General features: G+C 34.3%; 1 protein-coding gene across 1 annotated transcript; it reads left to right on the top strand.

Moving 5' to 3' along the window:
* The first annotated feature begins 54 nt into the window (after nt 1-54).
* Nucleotides 55-15251, top strand: LOC127856440 (ASNSD1 upstream open reading frame protein-like). Its single transcript, XM_052392649.1, has 4 exons — nt 55-103; nt 11538-11591; nt 13382-13457; nt 14773-15251. Exons 1-4 carry the CDS (start codon nt 71-73, stop codon nt 14847-14849), a joined length of 240 nt encoding a protein of 79 aa, XP_052248609.1. The 5' UTR covers nt 55-70; the 3' UTR covers nt 14850-15251.
* The last annotated feature ends 392 nt before the right edge of the window (nt 15252-15643 follow it).

The following is a 15643-nucleotide window of genomic DNA, read 5'->3' as shown; positions in this document are numbered from 1 at the left end:
CTCGAATTAAAACACACACCCTACAGTTAAATGTTACCACAGAGTTCTGTCCCTTATTATTAAATTAGACATGGAGTTGAATGTTGCTAATTTTTCGAAACAGGTATTTATTTTACATCCATAAACGTTCATGCCTTTCATTTGTACAAACATTTATAAATTATCTTCGAGGTTGGATTATTAGCCTCAGGGTACCAATTCTCGAACGATGTTTTGCCGATTTTATTTAATTTAAAATTAAAATTAATTTAAGCAGATATTTCAGGTAAAAGACTACTCTTTCTGAAACTATAAAATGTAAAGAAAACAAGCCAGGGCTTTATTTAAGCGGACGCCCGCTTGCCCGTGCCGGGTTAAAATCGTCGCGGGCAAGTGATTTTCCAAAGTAGATAGTCCGCCGGGCAAGTCCGTTTCGTATTAGCATAATTGCGGTATTTTTTTCGACTTTTCCCTTTGTATCTATTTATTTTCTTTGAGTCAATATATTTTTTCATCAAGTACAAGTAAAACGAGATTTGATTGGTCGCTTGCATTGTATAAGCCAATCTAAACGCTCAAAACAAGTTCTACTCGGCAGACGTTACAACATGGCGGACGGTAGCGTCCAGCCGATCTTTTCATTTAAAGGTCCAGTGCCGATTTTATATCGAAAAATGCTATTTTATAAATGTGTATATTCTAAAATGAGTGGTATCATCAAGAGAAATAGCAAAAATATTAAAATACTAAAAACGATGATCTTGTTTTCCGTAAACCGCCTGGGTATTTCCGCCACCTATTTTGGCTGTGACGTCACTTGCACTCAACGCTCATGACACGGAAACTTGTCCATTGTTATTACGGATCGAAGCGTGAACACCTCGCGCTTAATGTCAACATTGACACTCAATATCGTGCTATGTTAATACAGTTCCATTTATACAAGTTTTATAAAAAACGTGTGCTTTTTCTGTGTGTGTGTTTTGCACGACAATCGTTATTCTACTGTTAGTGTTGTTTTTTTTTCGGGTGCAAAAATCGTGCGGAAAGGGAAACAAGGGTCTATTCGGTTTTGACAAGGATGATGTTACTCGTAAGAAATGGATTAATAATATATTATACGCATGTATGTATTAACGGCTTAGTTACAAAAATAAATTACAACCCTGCTCTTATTATTAAGAACAAATAGGTTTATAAGTGGAACAGCGAAATACAAAATGACAAATACATTTTATTTGATAAATAAACAAACAAAGCTACAGCTTAATAACAACAAAGTATCAAACATAACATTCTTGTTCTGATATTGAACTCAACTGAATTACTGTCTATTACACATATTATAAAAAGCCATTTTAAAATGGAATTGGAATGGTATTACTTAAAATAGTAATATTATTTACTAACATCATCCATTATGTTATATTGAAATATTCAGATAAAAATGTAAATTGAGGAGGGTTTGTGTAAATTGTAATTATTAGTACAATTTATTGATTTCATAAACAATAACAGCTTGACATTCTCTGTAATGGGTATCCGAACAATCGCTCCCACAGACAATCGATCTAACGCTAAGTTTGACAGGGCGGACGTTCGCTCTTATATAATTTGACACCACGGCCATTGTTTCATACAATTAGATGCAAAACCTTAAAACATAGTATACGCCGATCAAAGGTTAACACCTATAATTAGCCTGTTCTGTTCTTTGTTCTGTTTGGTTAACACCTATAATTAGCCGAAAATTAAATTTACTTTGTGCGTATTATCATAAATACAAGTTGAGCAATTTTTCAGCTTCTCCAACTTCTCAAACGGTTTATGTAAACAATGTAAACAATGTAACGATCTAGAAGATCACTTTCATTTTTTACTCGAATGTCCAGTTTTTAATAGCCTCAGACAACAATATATACATAGACAATGATTGATTTCTAAGTTTCTTATGTTTCAAGAATTCCCATGGCTACGAGTCAAATTGACCCCAGTTACCATTGTTGTGTATTAGTCCATACAGAGTGTCATGGAGTTTATGGCTATTTGGCTGATGACATGTGACTTATCTGTGGATATATCACAGCTGATTATTGCAGACACCGCATGATTTTAGATAAGAGATTAGCATAACCCCAATTATATCAACAAACAATCATAAAATGTATTACTATCAGACGAGTGGTTAGCTAACCAAGGGGTGCAGCTCCATGTCATATAAAAGTCCCACTCTGCCCACTTGGGCCTACACCATGCTATTATTTTGATTATCATGTGATTCTAACAGAAGTTGTATTTATCAATAAATTAATATAATTGTTCACACTTAAACTTTTTTATTATAACTGGAAACAATGTTTTAAATTAAAATTCATGTCATTAGAAATACTAACATTCCTTCCCATTCAGAACCGGTGCAAGTATCCGCTCTATTTGTTTATTATTAACCAGTGCTTTGTGTAACCAAGTCATATTCAACAAGCTTGTACTGTAAAATAACAATCAAAAAATTATTTTTCCCCCGACACTAGCATGAAACACAGTTATATGTATTTCTAATCCGTGTTCCCAACACGATGGTTATCTTGAGCATTGACAAAATAAACATCGCTGTCCGAGTCAGAATCATAAAAATCTGACAAACTGTCGCTTAATTCTGACTCATGCATGCTAGGTTGAACGGAAAACTCATCATAATCTCTATTTTCCATTTTCCATCAATTTTTCTAACTAAAGTTTTGAGAGATAATACATCCGTTCGAGAGATAATTCGTCCGAAGCTTTATAGTGCCGGTTCGTTATTGAGTGCATGTGACGTCACTCCCGGTTTGAATGAAAATGTCGAGAACATCGGAATGTGTGAAAAATCGCGACTTTGTTCTATTCGGTCTCGCTTATAACACCGTATTTGAAATGAAGTGAGGTTCGAAATAGTTTAGATATGCACTAAATTCGATAAATAAAGGTGTTTTACGGGATTTTTAAATCGCGGCACGTGAACTTTAAACATTTTAAATGTTCTGAACCAGACCAAAACAACAATGTCCCTGATTTTAATAACAAGCAAGATAAAATTGTTATTCGTTACTGTGCTATTCCAATTTTCTTGTATAAAACCACTCAAACTGAAACAATTTCAGAACAGTTACTAGAACTGGATGAAGAAGCATATACTAGTGATAGTGATGTCTATGAACATGAATATAATAACTGTGAAAAGGATTGTTCAGAGTTTGAAAATCATGTTGAATATGCAGACCGTTTAAAACTTGCTAAGAATGCATATGAAGAGTTTCTCACTATTTTAAACTGTGAATAACTTGTTTGTTACATATTCACAGTTACAAATAGTGAGAAACTCTTCATCAAAGACATCAACATGATTTTCAAACTCTGAACAATCATTTTCACAGTACTATTTTAAGCCTTCCCCCTTTTAATCGTATATAGTGACAAGTATACCGTTTTAAAATGTTAATAGTAATAAACTCTTCATATGAATTGTATCCAATAGTGACGATTCAATGAAATAAAACTGTCCAGATTTTGTTTTGTTGACAACTTTATATTATAAAAACGATTATTATTTTATTTTTGATACATTGAATATAGCTGAAATTAAATCTAGCATAATAATTCATGTGTATCAATGCTTTAAAGATCAAATGACAATAAAAAATTGACTTCAAAATAGGGCAACCAATTTGTATTGAGGGCAAGTAGATGTTCAAAGTAACTTGCCCCCCGGGCAAGTGAATGTCAATTTCTTACGTTAACCCCTGCAAGCGTTAATAACTCGACCTTACCGTTGGTCAAATGAAATCGGTTCTATTAACATTTTGCAACCCGTTTGGAACCAATTATCGTCTTTTATTAGACGTTCAGTAAAGCAAGCCATCAGACATTTGCAACACACACATAAACTGGTAAAATAAATTCATTTACATAGCAACTGACGTGGATGATCATTACTTATATATTTTGTTCATTTAATCAAAAGATACTTATTGATACTTTGGACAAACATTTACTTTTTTGGACTTCTCTAACTGCTGCTTGTAGAGCACAGACTGAGTATTTATTTGATTTTCTTCGTGTCATATGTCGAAAAGAAATAAAAAGAAAATCTAAATAGATGTATTCTATTTATAAATAAAATGATTCTTAATAAATGTGGTTGAATATTACCAAGTTACCAGTTGGCTTCAGTAGGAATTGACAATAAAACAACTTAGTTGTTTGCAACCTAATCCATTAAAATAAAAATAGAAACAGGGCGAGGTCAAGGATGTAATCGCTTATTTTGACAGTTGTAAACAAAGTGAAAGGTAGGAAAAAGCCTTTAAGGGGAATGAAAACATCGCTTGTATTGTTAGAATCTTATAAAACAAAACATTTTGATGACTTATAATGATCTAACTGAAATAACCACTAATTTATCTGGTCAAATATTAAAATTTTACTTGGTTCAATGAATCTTCGTCTGCAGTTGCGTTTACGAAGAAGAGACTGTCAAGTGGGAAGTTTGCCAATAGAGTGTACTCATATTGGACTTACTTAGAATGGGACCCGATTTCCAATTGAACGATTCCACCAAGAGTAAATTGTATAATTTATAAAAATCGTTTGCGAATTGGTTCCGTTCGAGAATTGGAACCCTAAGGCTACCTACCGTACATATTTCAATGTTCCAATGTCGTTTATTACACTCATAAGGCATAGTCCATATAAGTTGCAATATTTCAACTCTCTGACTCAGCTTTATGACCCGAAGCAGTGATTTTTTTTGCCAGAAATTACAGCCGATATTCGGCTGCTTCCCAATTGCAAAAAATGACGTTTTTCCCAAAAAATTGATTAAAATTTCCCAAAATGAGACAAAATTTTCCCAATAAAGCCAATAAGATTACAATGTAATTTAGCAATAATTTCGAACGAGTGCCGATCGAGTTGCCGAGTCGTCGCCGAACAACAACTGACTTACGTATTGTTCGCGAATTTAGCCGAATACGATTTTACGTTGCTATTCACATCTCTCTCTATATTGCGGAGGATACCGACGATAGTCGATGTCTCCCGATTGTAAACGCCTGTTTTTACACACGCCCAAGATGGCGGCAAGCAGACGAGAAATTTTCGATGAGCGGCGAAAATGATAAATAACGTTCAAATTAACAACGGATATCATATGGTTATTACGAAAGAATTTAATGTGTGTGTCAATTAACGCAAAATACAACGTTTGAGATAAAAACAACAAATATTTATTACAAATCTTCACAGTGAATGTGCATCACGGAAATCAGTGTTGGGAAATTGGAGTTGGTCTACCGTTACTCACAAAGTTAATGCATTTAAGATGAGTATCGTTCGAAAATGGAAAGAGACAAACATGATATGATTTATATGTTAGTGGATCTGTGTAAAATCAGATTCATATGCATATTCTGCTTTATTATGTTTGTCACGCTTTACAGTTTACTGAAATAGCATTGAAGTGCAAGATGTTGAAAGGTAAAGAAATGAAATAGATTATTTTAACTCGGACATTTAATACATCATTGACATAGCAAGACCACTAAAGCGTTTTTTTTATAAATATTTGTTAATGTTTTCACCATATGATATTTAATTTAAAAGAATACTGAATTAAATTCTGACTGTTAAAGAGTTTATGATTAAATGGTATATTTAAGAATCTATATAGATTTTTGCAAGTTCAATATGAATGTTGAAGAATATTAACTTAACATTGTCTTCATTGTAAGAACACATTAAATTAGCACTTTATAATATAAAAATGCTGTCAAACATACTTTAATAATTTTAATTCTGTTCTTATAATCATATTTATAATGTTTTCCAATTTCATGGTTTATCGTGCTATTTTTCCATATTTCATGGTTGATCGCGCTAATTTTCCCAATCCAAAAGGCACAGGCTGTAAGAAAAAAAATCTAAAAAAATCACTTCCAAGGGTTGCTGAGAGTTGCAATGCGCTGTCCAGGGCCCTCAATCAATTTTAGGGGAAGTGGGTCGCTAACCTCATGAGGGGGAGTTTTCGCGGCCTTTGCGCTTTTGGGGGGATTTTTTTTCTTACTCTCTCATTATTACATTTGTACATGTTTGCACTTTGTGTTTTATGTTGTTTATTTTAATTTGCACGTTTTTAATTGTGCAACAAATTTTAACACAATGTATAATAAGTGATTTACTTCAAGTGATTGTATAGGTGCAATTTTTACACAGCCATGTCGTCATGGTTATCCTCAGGGAGAGTGATACGCTTGATTTATCTTCTGTTTATTATTTATTATATTTTTTTGAAGGTGATTATGGTGATTCTGTTGTGATATTCCAACGTAACTTTTATTTACCTGTTCTCATGATTAACACTGTGATTTTATTAAATTATCTGTGATATTGCTGATTTATGAACACATAAACGCAAATCCATGTTTTTCCTATTATTGTTTTGAAATAAATAAATCAAGTTAGCATTTTGTTACAATCATTTAGAAACAGCAATTTATAAGACATCTTAATTACGGCAGCAGTTTTAATTTGAACAGCTCAACTAAGCCCACACATTTTTGATCGTATAGAATTTAATCTTGCATACTGAGTACAGGACAATGTTACAAAATCCGTTTGTATGTAACAAAATATATAATAACATACAAGCATTAAATTGAACATCTGTTTAACATTTGGATGAATATTCATAACCAATTGTCTTTGATATCAAATATTGCAGGGAATTTTTTTGTTCAGAACAATGCACACATTAAACAATATGCTGCATCTGCGGTAAGGTACGGTGGCATAAGGGGACAAAGAAAATGTTTTATTTCACTGTGTCCATCGCGTGCGCACGCGAAAACTATGACGTGCGCACACGATAGCAATTACGTGCGCATGTCATAGCTGACCAATCAGAAAAGGTATCAGATCAGAACAGGTTGCGCGTGCGAAAGCAATAATTGACTAATGAAACTTTTCGAAATGTCAGCCATTTTGTAACTAGCGCACTGAGCACATGTTGTGTTTTTACAGCGAATTATATCTGAATAATCACTTATCTGATACCTTTTCTGATTGGTCAGCTATGACGTTCGCACGTGATAACTATCGCATGCGCACGTCAAATCTATTGCGTGCGCACATCATAGCTATCGCGTGGGCACGTAATAGCTATCGTGTGCACACGTCATAGTTTTCGCTTGTGCACGTCATAGCTATCGCGTTCGCATGTCATAGTTATCGCGTGTGCACGTCATAGCTATCGCTTGTGCATGTCATAGCTATCACGTGTGCACGTGATAGAGACCGTTAATTAAAACATTTCCTACATGATATGTTCACTAGGCTATATCCCCTTTATGCCACCGTAGCTATGTCTCAAACTCTATGGTATGTGATATTAACTTTATTAACTTAAACAACACTTCTTAAAGACGTAGGAAGGAAATGTGAATACAATTGTACCCTTATTTTGAATAGTTTTAATTTACAAAGCAAACTGCCGTTTATGAAAATTGTCACATCGAAATTATTTCTTCGTCCATACTGTCAATTATTTACGTTAATGTATGCCCATCTTATCAGATGGCAGGATTTTTTATTCATTTCTTCGCGCTTTTTCCCAACGTACACTGAGAGACCCGAGCTATAAAGATGTCCGTGAGGAAGACACTGTGCCCATCTTCTTTCTTCCTTTTTGATATTTTTTTCGTACACAGTCAAACACGTGGTTTCTGAAGAAAACAAAACATAAAAAAATGTCCTTTAAATTAATAATTGCAGTGGACAAAAATAAGATGTACAGTTTCACTTAAAATAGTTTTAAACATATTTGTATTCGCTAAAATACCAATGAAGCGATGTTTTAGTAAAGTTATATATATGCTATGAAAGTAAGTTATTTTAAGCCATTAAATAAACGAGCGAAAATTCTAGTGAATGATAACCGGATCATTTAACTTAAGCCTGTGAAAATAATAAGATTTTATCACCCCTTCTTATATGGTGCTACATTTGAGTCGTGTTCTGAGACAACTTGGCTTAATGCATGTGCGTAAAGTGTACTCCCAGATTAGCCGGTGCAGTCCGCACAGGCTTATCAGAAAGACACTTTCCGCATAAACTGGATTTTTGCTAAGAAGACACTTTATTTAAACGAAAATGTCATATAAGCGGAAATTGTCGTCCCTGATTAGTCTGTGCGGATTGCACAGGCTAATCTGGGATGACACTTGACGCACATGCATTATGCCCAGTTTTTTCAGAACGTGACTCATTTAATTCTTACTTCTTTTCAGGTGTTTTTTTCTCAAGTGTTTTCTTTTAATTGTCAGTTGTTTCATCCCTAAAGTGATCTAGAAAATAATAAGTCCATAACAAACTGATCAGTTGTTTAACTGAAATAGACCCCAACCAATTCAAGCGAGTGAGCGTATTAAAAACAAGGGCTGTTTGTAAAACATGCATGACTTATATGACTTATATGACCGTTTTAAATGAAAGAACTAATATTTGAAAAAATGCGAACAATGCGACTAATGCGAGGCTCTTGTTAAACCATAGTGTTATTAGACACATTAGGAATACACTGTCAGTGGGAATTTCTTTTCTTTAACTTGCCGAAAAAAATGTGAGTAATGAATGATCTAAGTCACCATGGGCGGATAGTTATGCCATTACATCTTGTACAAGTTGTATTATTTCGGCGATTACTTTGTCTTCCTCAGAGCAATACTCCCTGGTATTGATATCATATTTGTCCGCTTCTTTTTTATTTTCATCATTTGTTTCAGAAGCAGAATCTGTGTTCGATAGTAAATCTGTCGAGATATCGGTGTAATGGGTATCGTTTTCATGCTTTGCTAGTCGGCCTCTATTAGTCTCTTTGAATAGACTTCTTGGTGTTAAGATCTTGATCTTTTTACACGCTGGTGACGCTCGGTACACTGGTGATCTAAATGGTGATTTAATTGAAGTTTTAGTTAAACTTCGTTTTCCGCAAGTTATTTTGTTTTCAACATTTGATCTTGTTAGCAGCTGGGTGTTTATTGTTTTATGCTTGGTCACAACCATCTTCTTTTTGTAAGCGTTCTTTGGCCTATGTAAGGTAAGCCGTGTCTTTTTTCGTGTCATTTTCTGAAATGGACAATGGTGTACTTATAAATTGCATAAATGGGGGGGGGGTAATAACTGTAAACGTTACGTTTTTGTATTTTTAGTACAGTAAGAGTACTATTGGTATTGGCAAACTAAAACGCCCGTGGACTTTTAATTGTTTTCACGATGTTCATTAATAAAAAATATTTTTACTAGCGCTTTATTAAAATAATTAGTATTTGTGATACATGTATTAATCTAAAGTATTTAAATGATACCAAACCGGATTTCACCAGACACAAGTATGTCATTTGTACGAAAAATTGCATGCCTTGTAACATTTACCGGTATCACAAAAATATGGTAATAGTAAAAATAGAATCATATTAAAATGTTGCATTATTCTGAAAATATCCGACGTTTAATTTCTTGCCTTTAGACAATACGTGAAACATATCATACAATTAACGTGAAACATATCATTAATTTGTATTCCGTGAAACATATCATTTTTGTTTTGTGATTTATTATGCAGAAACTGCAAAGTTTTCAGACTCTCAGGCGTATTGATTGTAATGTAAAGAAACCCTGGTGTATATTTAATAAGAACGAGTTTAGTAATGTTGATTTTAATCATATTTGTGAAGAATTCATTTTAATCCGTGAAAACTATCACTGTCATTCATTCGCATGTGTACGAATTCAAAGGGTAAGCGAGAAAAGTACTCAGTAATATATGACATGTAAGGTACCATTACACGCGGAATTCGATTCCGCATATGATAGGCTACATCTTAGCAAATTAAAATCAAACATTTAGGTACAAATAATAAAAATAATACTCTTACCGAGACAATGACGCCGCCATTATCCGTGTTTCATATCAAAATAAAACCACGTGATTCCCCCGCAGTGTTGTGCAGTGGTGATCAAATTTCGCACCTAAGGACAATAGGCAGAGCATTGCAACTCTCAGCAACCTTTTGGGTTTTAAAGTTGAGAGTTCAGTTGAATTATTACAACTATCATAAAAAAAGTGCTAGTTGCAATAATTCAACTATCAGGTTTATAACCTAAAGGGTTGCTGAGAGCCGTCAAAGCAAAAATGATCAAAGGCTATATATGGAAGTCAGTTCATATAGACAAAAGGAAGTGCATTTTTGCAACACGAAAGGTTTTAGCCTTCTTGTGAATTTAATGGGGTTTTTTTGATGAAAAAGGACTTACATCCCAACTTAAATTAATCCAGACTTGTTGATGTTATTTTATCACATTTCACATATTCTTCAAGTGACTCATAATTGAACTTTAAAATGAAAAGCTTTGCTTAGCAATAATGATACACACACTTCTTTTTCTGGTATAAAATAATTTGTGTCAAAAAACACATGAATTTTCAATGTGTTTCATAAGTCATCTGCGGTATCAACCCTCATTGTGCTATAACTGAGATAACTGGTTAAGCTAAGGGTTCCTGGCCAATTATGAGGCTTGATGAAAAGCAACTGATTTCAGAATGAAGGATGGAAAAACAACCAACAGGTTGATGATGGATGGATCCAATATTTCCATATGGACAAAATATGGCGGATCATTTTCCCAATTTCGACAAAGATATAATACAAATCTAACATGGCCACAATTCTTTTCAAAATTGGCCTGTTGTAAACCTTGAAAAACATACTTGTTTTGCTCAAAACTTCATAGATCAGCAATTTATGATTAAAAATATGTTATCTTTTACTGATTTTATCCACTTATGTTACTGGCTGTGCTTGTTATAATTATCGTTAATCCATTAAAATTGTGAAATCAATAACTCAAGAACACTTAGGCCTAGGATCATGAAACTCCATAAGACATTGATCGTGACTGGCAGATGACCCCTATTGATATTGTCAGGTAACTAGGTCAAAAGTCAAGGTCACTGTGACTCGAAACAGTATAATGGTTTCCGGATGATAACTCAAGAACGCTTAGGTCTAGTATCATGAAACTTCAAAGGTATATTGATCATGACTGGCAGATGACTCCCATTGATTTTCAGGTCGTTAGGTCAAAGGTCAAGGTCAAAGTGACCTGAAGCAGAATAGTGGTTTCTAATGTATTCACACAATGGCTTCCTCTACAACTGACAGCCCATTTGTGGGGGCATGCATGTTTTACAAACAGCCCTTGTTTTTAATACGCTCACTCGCTTGAATTGGTTGGGGTCTATTTCAGTTAAACAACTGATCAGTTTGTTATGGACTTATTATTTTCTAGATCACTTTAGGGATGAAACAAGCATTAAATATATTGATTGCATATTTTGGAGAGTGATTCCTGATTTTAAAATATAGAAACAGGGGAAAGGCCTGTTATGAAACCTAGATAAGATAATATGAGTTGTTTGATTTGTTGTTGTATTAGATCAAAATGTGATTTTCTATTTGTAGATAAAGGAACAGCAAGTTCTTGAACAGGAGCTGAAATCACAGCCAAAGGGAGCAGTAAGTTGGATCAAGTTTATATTTATATCCTATTTATGTTAACCAGTGTTTAATCTTGAAGCATATTATGCCAATTCTGAGTGTACATGGTGCCCTGAAAGGCTTTGTATTTTATCCAATTGACATCCAATAAAATAATTTCATTAAAATCAGTGCATCACTTTAAGTCAGTACATGTATATAATTTGTAGTACCTCTCAAGAGCAACCAATCCGACCTTTGTTAAGCCCCAGATTCATTAAGAAAGGTGTGGTTTAAAACTTTAAATATGTCAATTTAATGTAGCTTCCATGTTAAACTTTGAAAAACTCAAAATTTTGGATTTTTATTTAAAAACCGTACATGTTATTATTCCAAAAACCATTGTCAACACTGACTTAAACGGTACTGTCAGTAAAGTAAAACTTTTGTTCATGTGATCAGTATAGTAAAATGTGTGATCACTGACTCATGGACATATTAATTTATCTGATCACTTGTGAATAAGAATTAATAATCTAAAAAAAAACAAATACTCTACATATAATATCATTTATATTTTGGTCACTTAGACATGTTTAATGTCGCAGCAAAGTTTTTTCTTCAAGCAGCTTAAATACGTAACTTTTTATGCCCCCCCTTCAAATAAGAGGGGGTAAATTGTTTTGCACATGTCAGTCCGTCCGTATGTCCGTCCGTCCACCAGATGGTTTCTGGATGATAACTCAAGAATGCTTAGGCCTAGGATCATGAAACTTCATAGGTACATTGATCATGACTCGCAGATGATCCCGATTGATTTTTAGGTCACTATGTCAAAGGTAAAGGTCAAGGTGAATGGAAATAGTAAAATGGTTTCTGGATGATAACTCAAGAACGCTTATGCCTAGGATCATGAAACTTAATAGGGACATTGATCATGACTCACAGATGATCCCTATTGATTTTCAGTTCACTAGGTCAAAGGTCAAGGTCATGGTGACCCGAAATAGTAAAATTGTTTCCGGATGATAACTCATGAACGCTTATGCCTAGGATCATGAAACTTCACAGGTACATTGATCATGACTCGCAGATGACCCCTATTGATTTTCAGGTCACTAGGTCAAAGGTCAAGGTCATGGTGACCTGAAATAGTAAAATGGTTTCTGGATGATAACTCAAGAAATTCTATGCCTAGGATCATGAAACTTCATAGGTACATTGATCATGACTCGCAGATGACCCCTATTGATTTTCAGGTCACTTGGTCAAAGGTCAAGGTCACAGTGACCCGAAATAGTAAAATGGTTTCCGGATGATAACTCAAGAACGCTTATGCCTAGGATCATGAAACTTCATAGGTACATTGATCATGACTTGCAGATGACCCCTTTTGATTTTCAGGTCACTAGGTCAAAGGTCAAGGTCACGGTGACCCGAAATAGTAAAATGGTTCCTGGATGATAACTCAAGCACACTTATGCCTAGGATCATGAAACTTCACAGGTACATTGATCATGACTCGCAGATGACCCCTGATGATTTTCAGGTCACTAGGTCAAAGGTCAGGTCACGGTAACTTGACACAGTAAAATGGTTTCCGGATGATTACTCAAGAAACTTAACACCTAGGATCATGAAACTTCAAAGGTACATTGATCATGACTCGCAGATGACCCCCTATTGATTTTCAGGTCACTAGGTCAAAGGTCAAGGTCACAGTGCCAAAAAAGGTATTCACACAATGGCTGCCACTACAACTGACAGCCCATATGGGGGGCATGCATGTTTTACAAACAGCCCTTGTTTACAGTAAGCATGTATTTCAGTCTGTGTACAAGCAACAACCAAACAGTCAAATCTTTTTCAAGACCAGCCATGAGAAGATGATGGTAGAATGTAAAAGTAAGTTGAGAGTGAGAATACCCGCACACTTTGGCTTTTCCTTGTTTATACATTAAAGGGATGTTTTTACCAATTTCCATATTTAAAAAGTCATGAAAAATGTTTACTAACAAATCTTTATTGTTTTGAAGTCATGACTGATGACAACAGCATGTAAAAAAGTTTTTAAAAAATTCCATCGCCGGGATTTCAACTCTGTCCCTCTGGAAGCTACAGATAGTATGCTATCATCACGCTATGCTGGCTTTAAAATCTTGCGAATGAAAAACACTACATTAGTACTTCACGTATTTTCCAAATTATTGAGGTAAAAATGATTTTGAATGTGTCATTTCGCTTGTTTAAACATGATTCATGCTTTCCTTTTAGAAAATAAGATTAATTAAGGTTGCCGTGGCGTATTGGATATGGTGTCTGCCTAGCGACCGGGAGGTCACAGGTTCGATCCCCACTGTGGGAGCTATGTTTCAATCTCCTTCAAAGACACCAAGTACTGGTTCTAAGTCCCAGGAACGGAATTGAGAGCGTTTTAAAAAGCCTAAGGCTTTCGATGTAATCAAGCTCAAATAAAAAGTTTTTAAACTAAAAATAAGAATATATTTGAGACTGTCCATTGCATTTTGGGATGTGTCAATGTTTTCTTCCCCTTATAGCTTGTTAGTTATGTAGTTAAAACATATTATGTTCTACGGTTAGGCATCACTCGAATACGATACCTAATAAAGCTTCAAAATGTTCAGGATCTACACAGAGACCAGTTTTTACAGTTTGTTTGAATGATTCCTCATTTAAATGAAGAAAGGAAATAAAGATGTATGTTTTAATTGCTTAACGTTGAGAACAATACTGGTACTCCTTAATTTAAGGAATGAATAAAAACACATTTAGTCCATCATTTATTTATAAAATGCATAATTGCTCTTATCTGATTTTTAGCCTGGCGTTTTTGGAGAAAACCTGAGGTATTGTTATAGCCAGCGCGTCGTCCGCCGTCTGCTAAAACCTTAATATTGGCTCTAAAATCAAAGTACTTCCACCTACAACTTTGAAACTTCATATGTAGATGCACCTTAATGAGTTCTACACACCACACCCATTTTTGGGTCACTAGGTCAAGGTCACTGTGACCTCTAAAAAATATGAAAATTCTGACAAGCTTTCATTTATTCAAAACTGCACCCATAGCCGAGCAAGGCTCCCGTTATGCGGTGCTCTTGTTACATTTATATGATATACACAAAAATACATGTTCATCATTTGTGGTATGTTTATATTTTACCGTATGCCTCGTTTTATTATGTCAATCTTGTTCTAGGAAACCTGGACAGTTTAATAAAAGAATACAAAGCTGCGGAAGTCAAAACAGACCCCAAGTTGCACGAGGACAGATGAACGCACAATGTACATTGGTTCATTACCATATTTAACACGCGTTTTATTGGACCGAATGGCTCTTCATTTTAGGGCCCATTTCTGCTGCCCTTACATTGTGTTTATCACTTGATGAGTTTAACAAACATGTCACTGTTCACAGGTTTTAATGCATCAGAGTTATGTTATGACCGCATGCACATTTGTTTAAATGTACTGTTGCATGATTTGTGAACAACAGTTTGGTATTGAACAATTATTACAGATTTTCTTGTTGTACTTGTTGTCTACAGCTAGTTCAATGGTCCCTTGTATGAATAAGCCAATCAAACAAGGACAACCATTTCGTGTATGTACAGTGTATGTACAGTTTATTTCAATAATATTGTGCTGGTAACACATGTGTGCATAATATATATATATATATATATATATATATATATATATATATATATATATATATATATATATATTATGCACACCTGTGTTAACAGCACAGTATTATATATTAATATTATAATATATATTCGATGGTCCCAATTTAAAATGTCGAACCTACAAAAACACAAGTTTTCAGGAGACGTATTTTTGTTAAACATTTCTTGCACAAAGTCAAATAAAGACTATTTTAAACATTTTTAAAAGTGTCGCATGATGGACCATGTTCGTATGGAACTAATTTGACGTTAAGTTAATAAATCTGCTGTAAAATGTATCTTCGTCATTTAGACTTGCATTTATGTGATGTTTCGGCAAATTGGACAGCTTATTGTAAGAGATTTTGTTTCAATAGAATAAATTTGTCCATTTTTTCC

The sequence above is a fragment of the Dreissena polymorpha genome, chromosome 13 (genome assembly GCF_020536995.1).
Source record: "Dreissena polymorpha isolate Duluth1 chromosome 13, UMN_Dpol_1.0, whole genome shotgun sequence".
Lineage (NCBI taxonomy): Eukaryota > Metazoa > Mollusca > Bivalvia > Myida > Dreissenidae > Dreissena > Dreissena polymorpha.
This window is presented reverse-complemented; position numbering and strand designations above follow the sequence as displayed.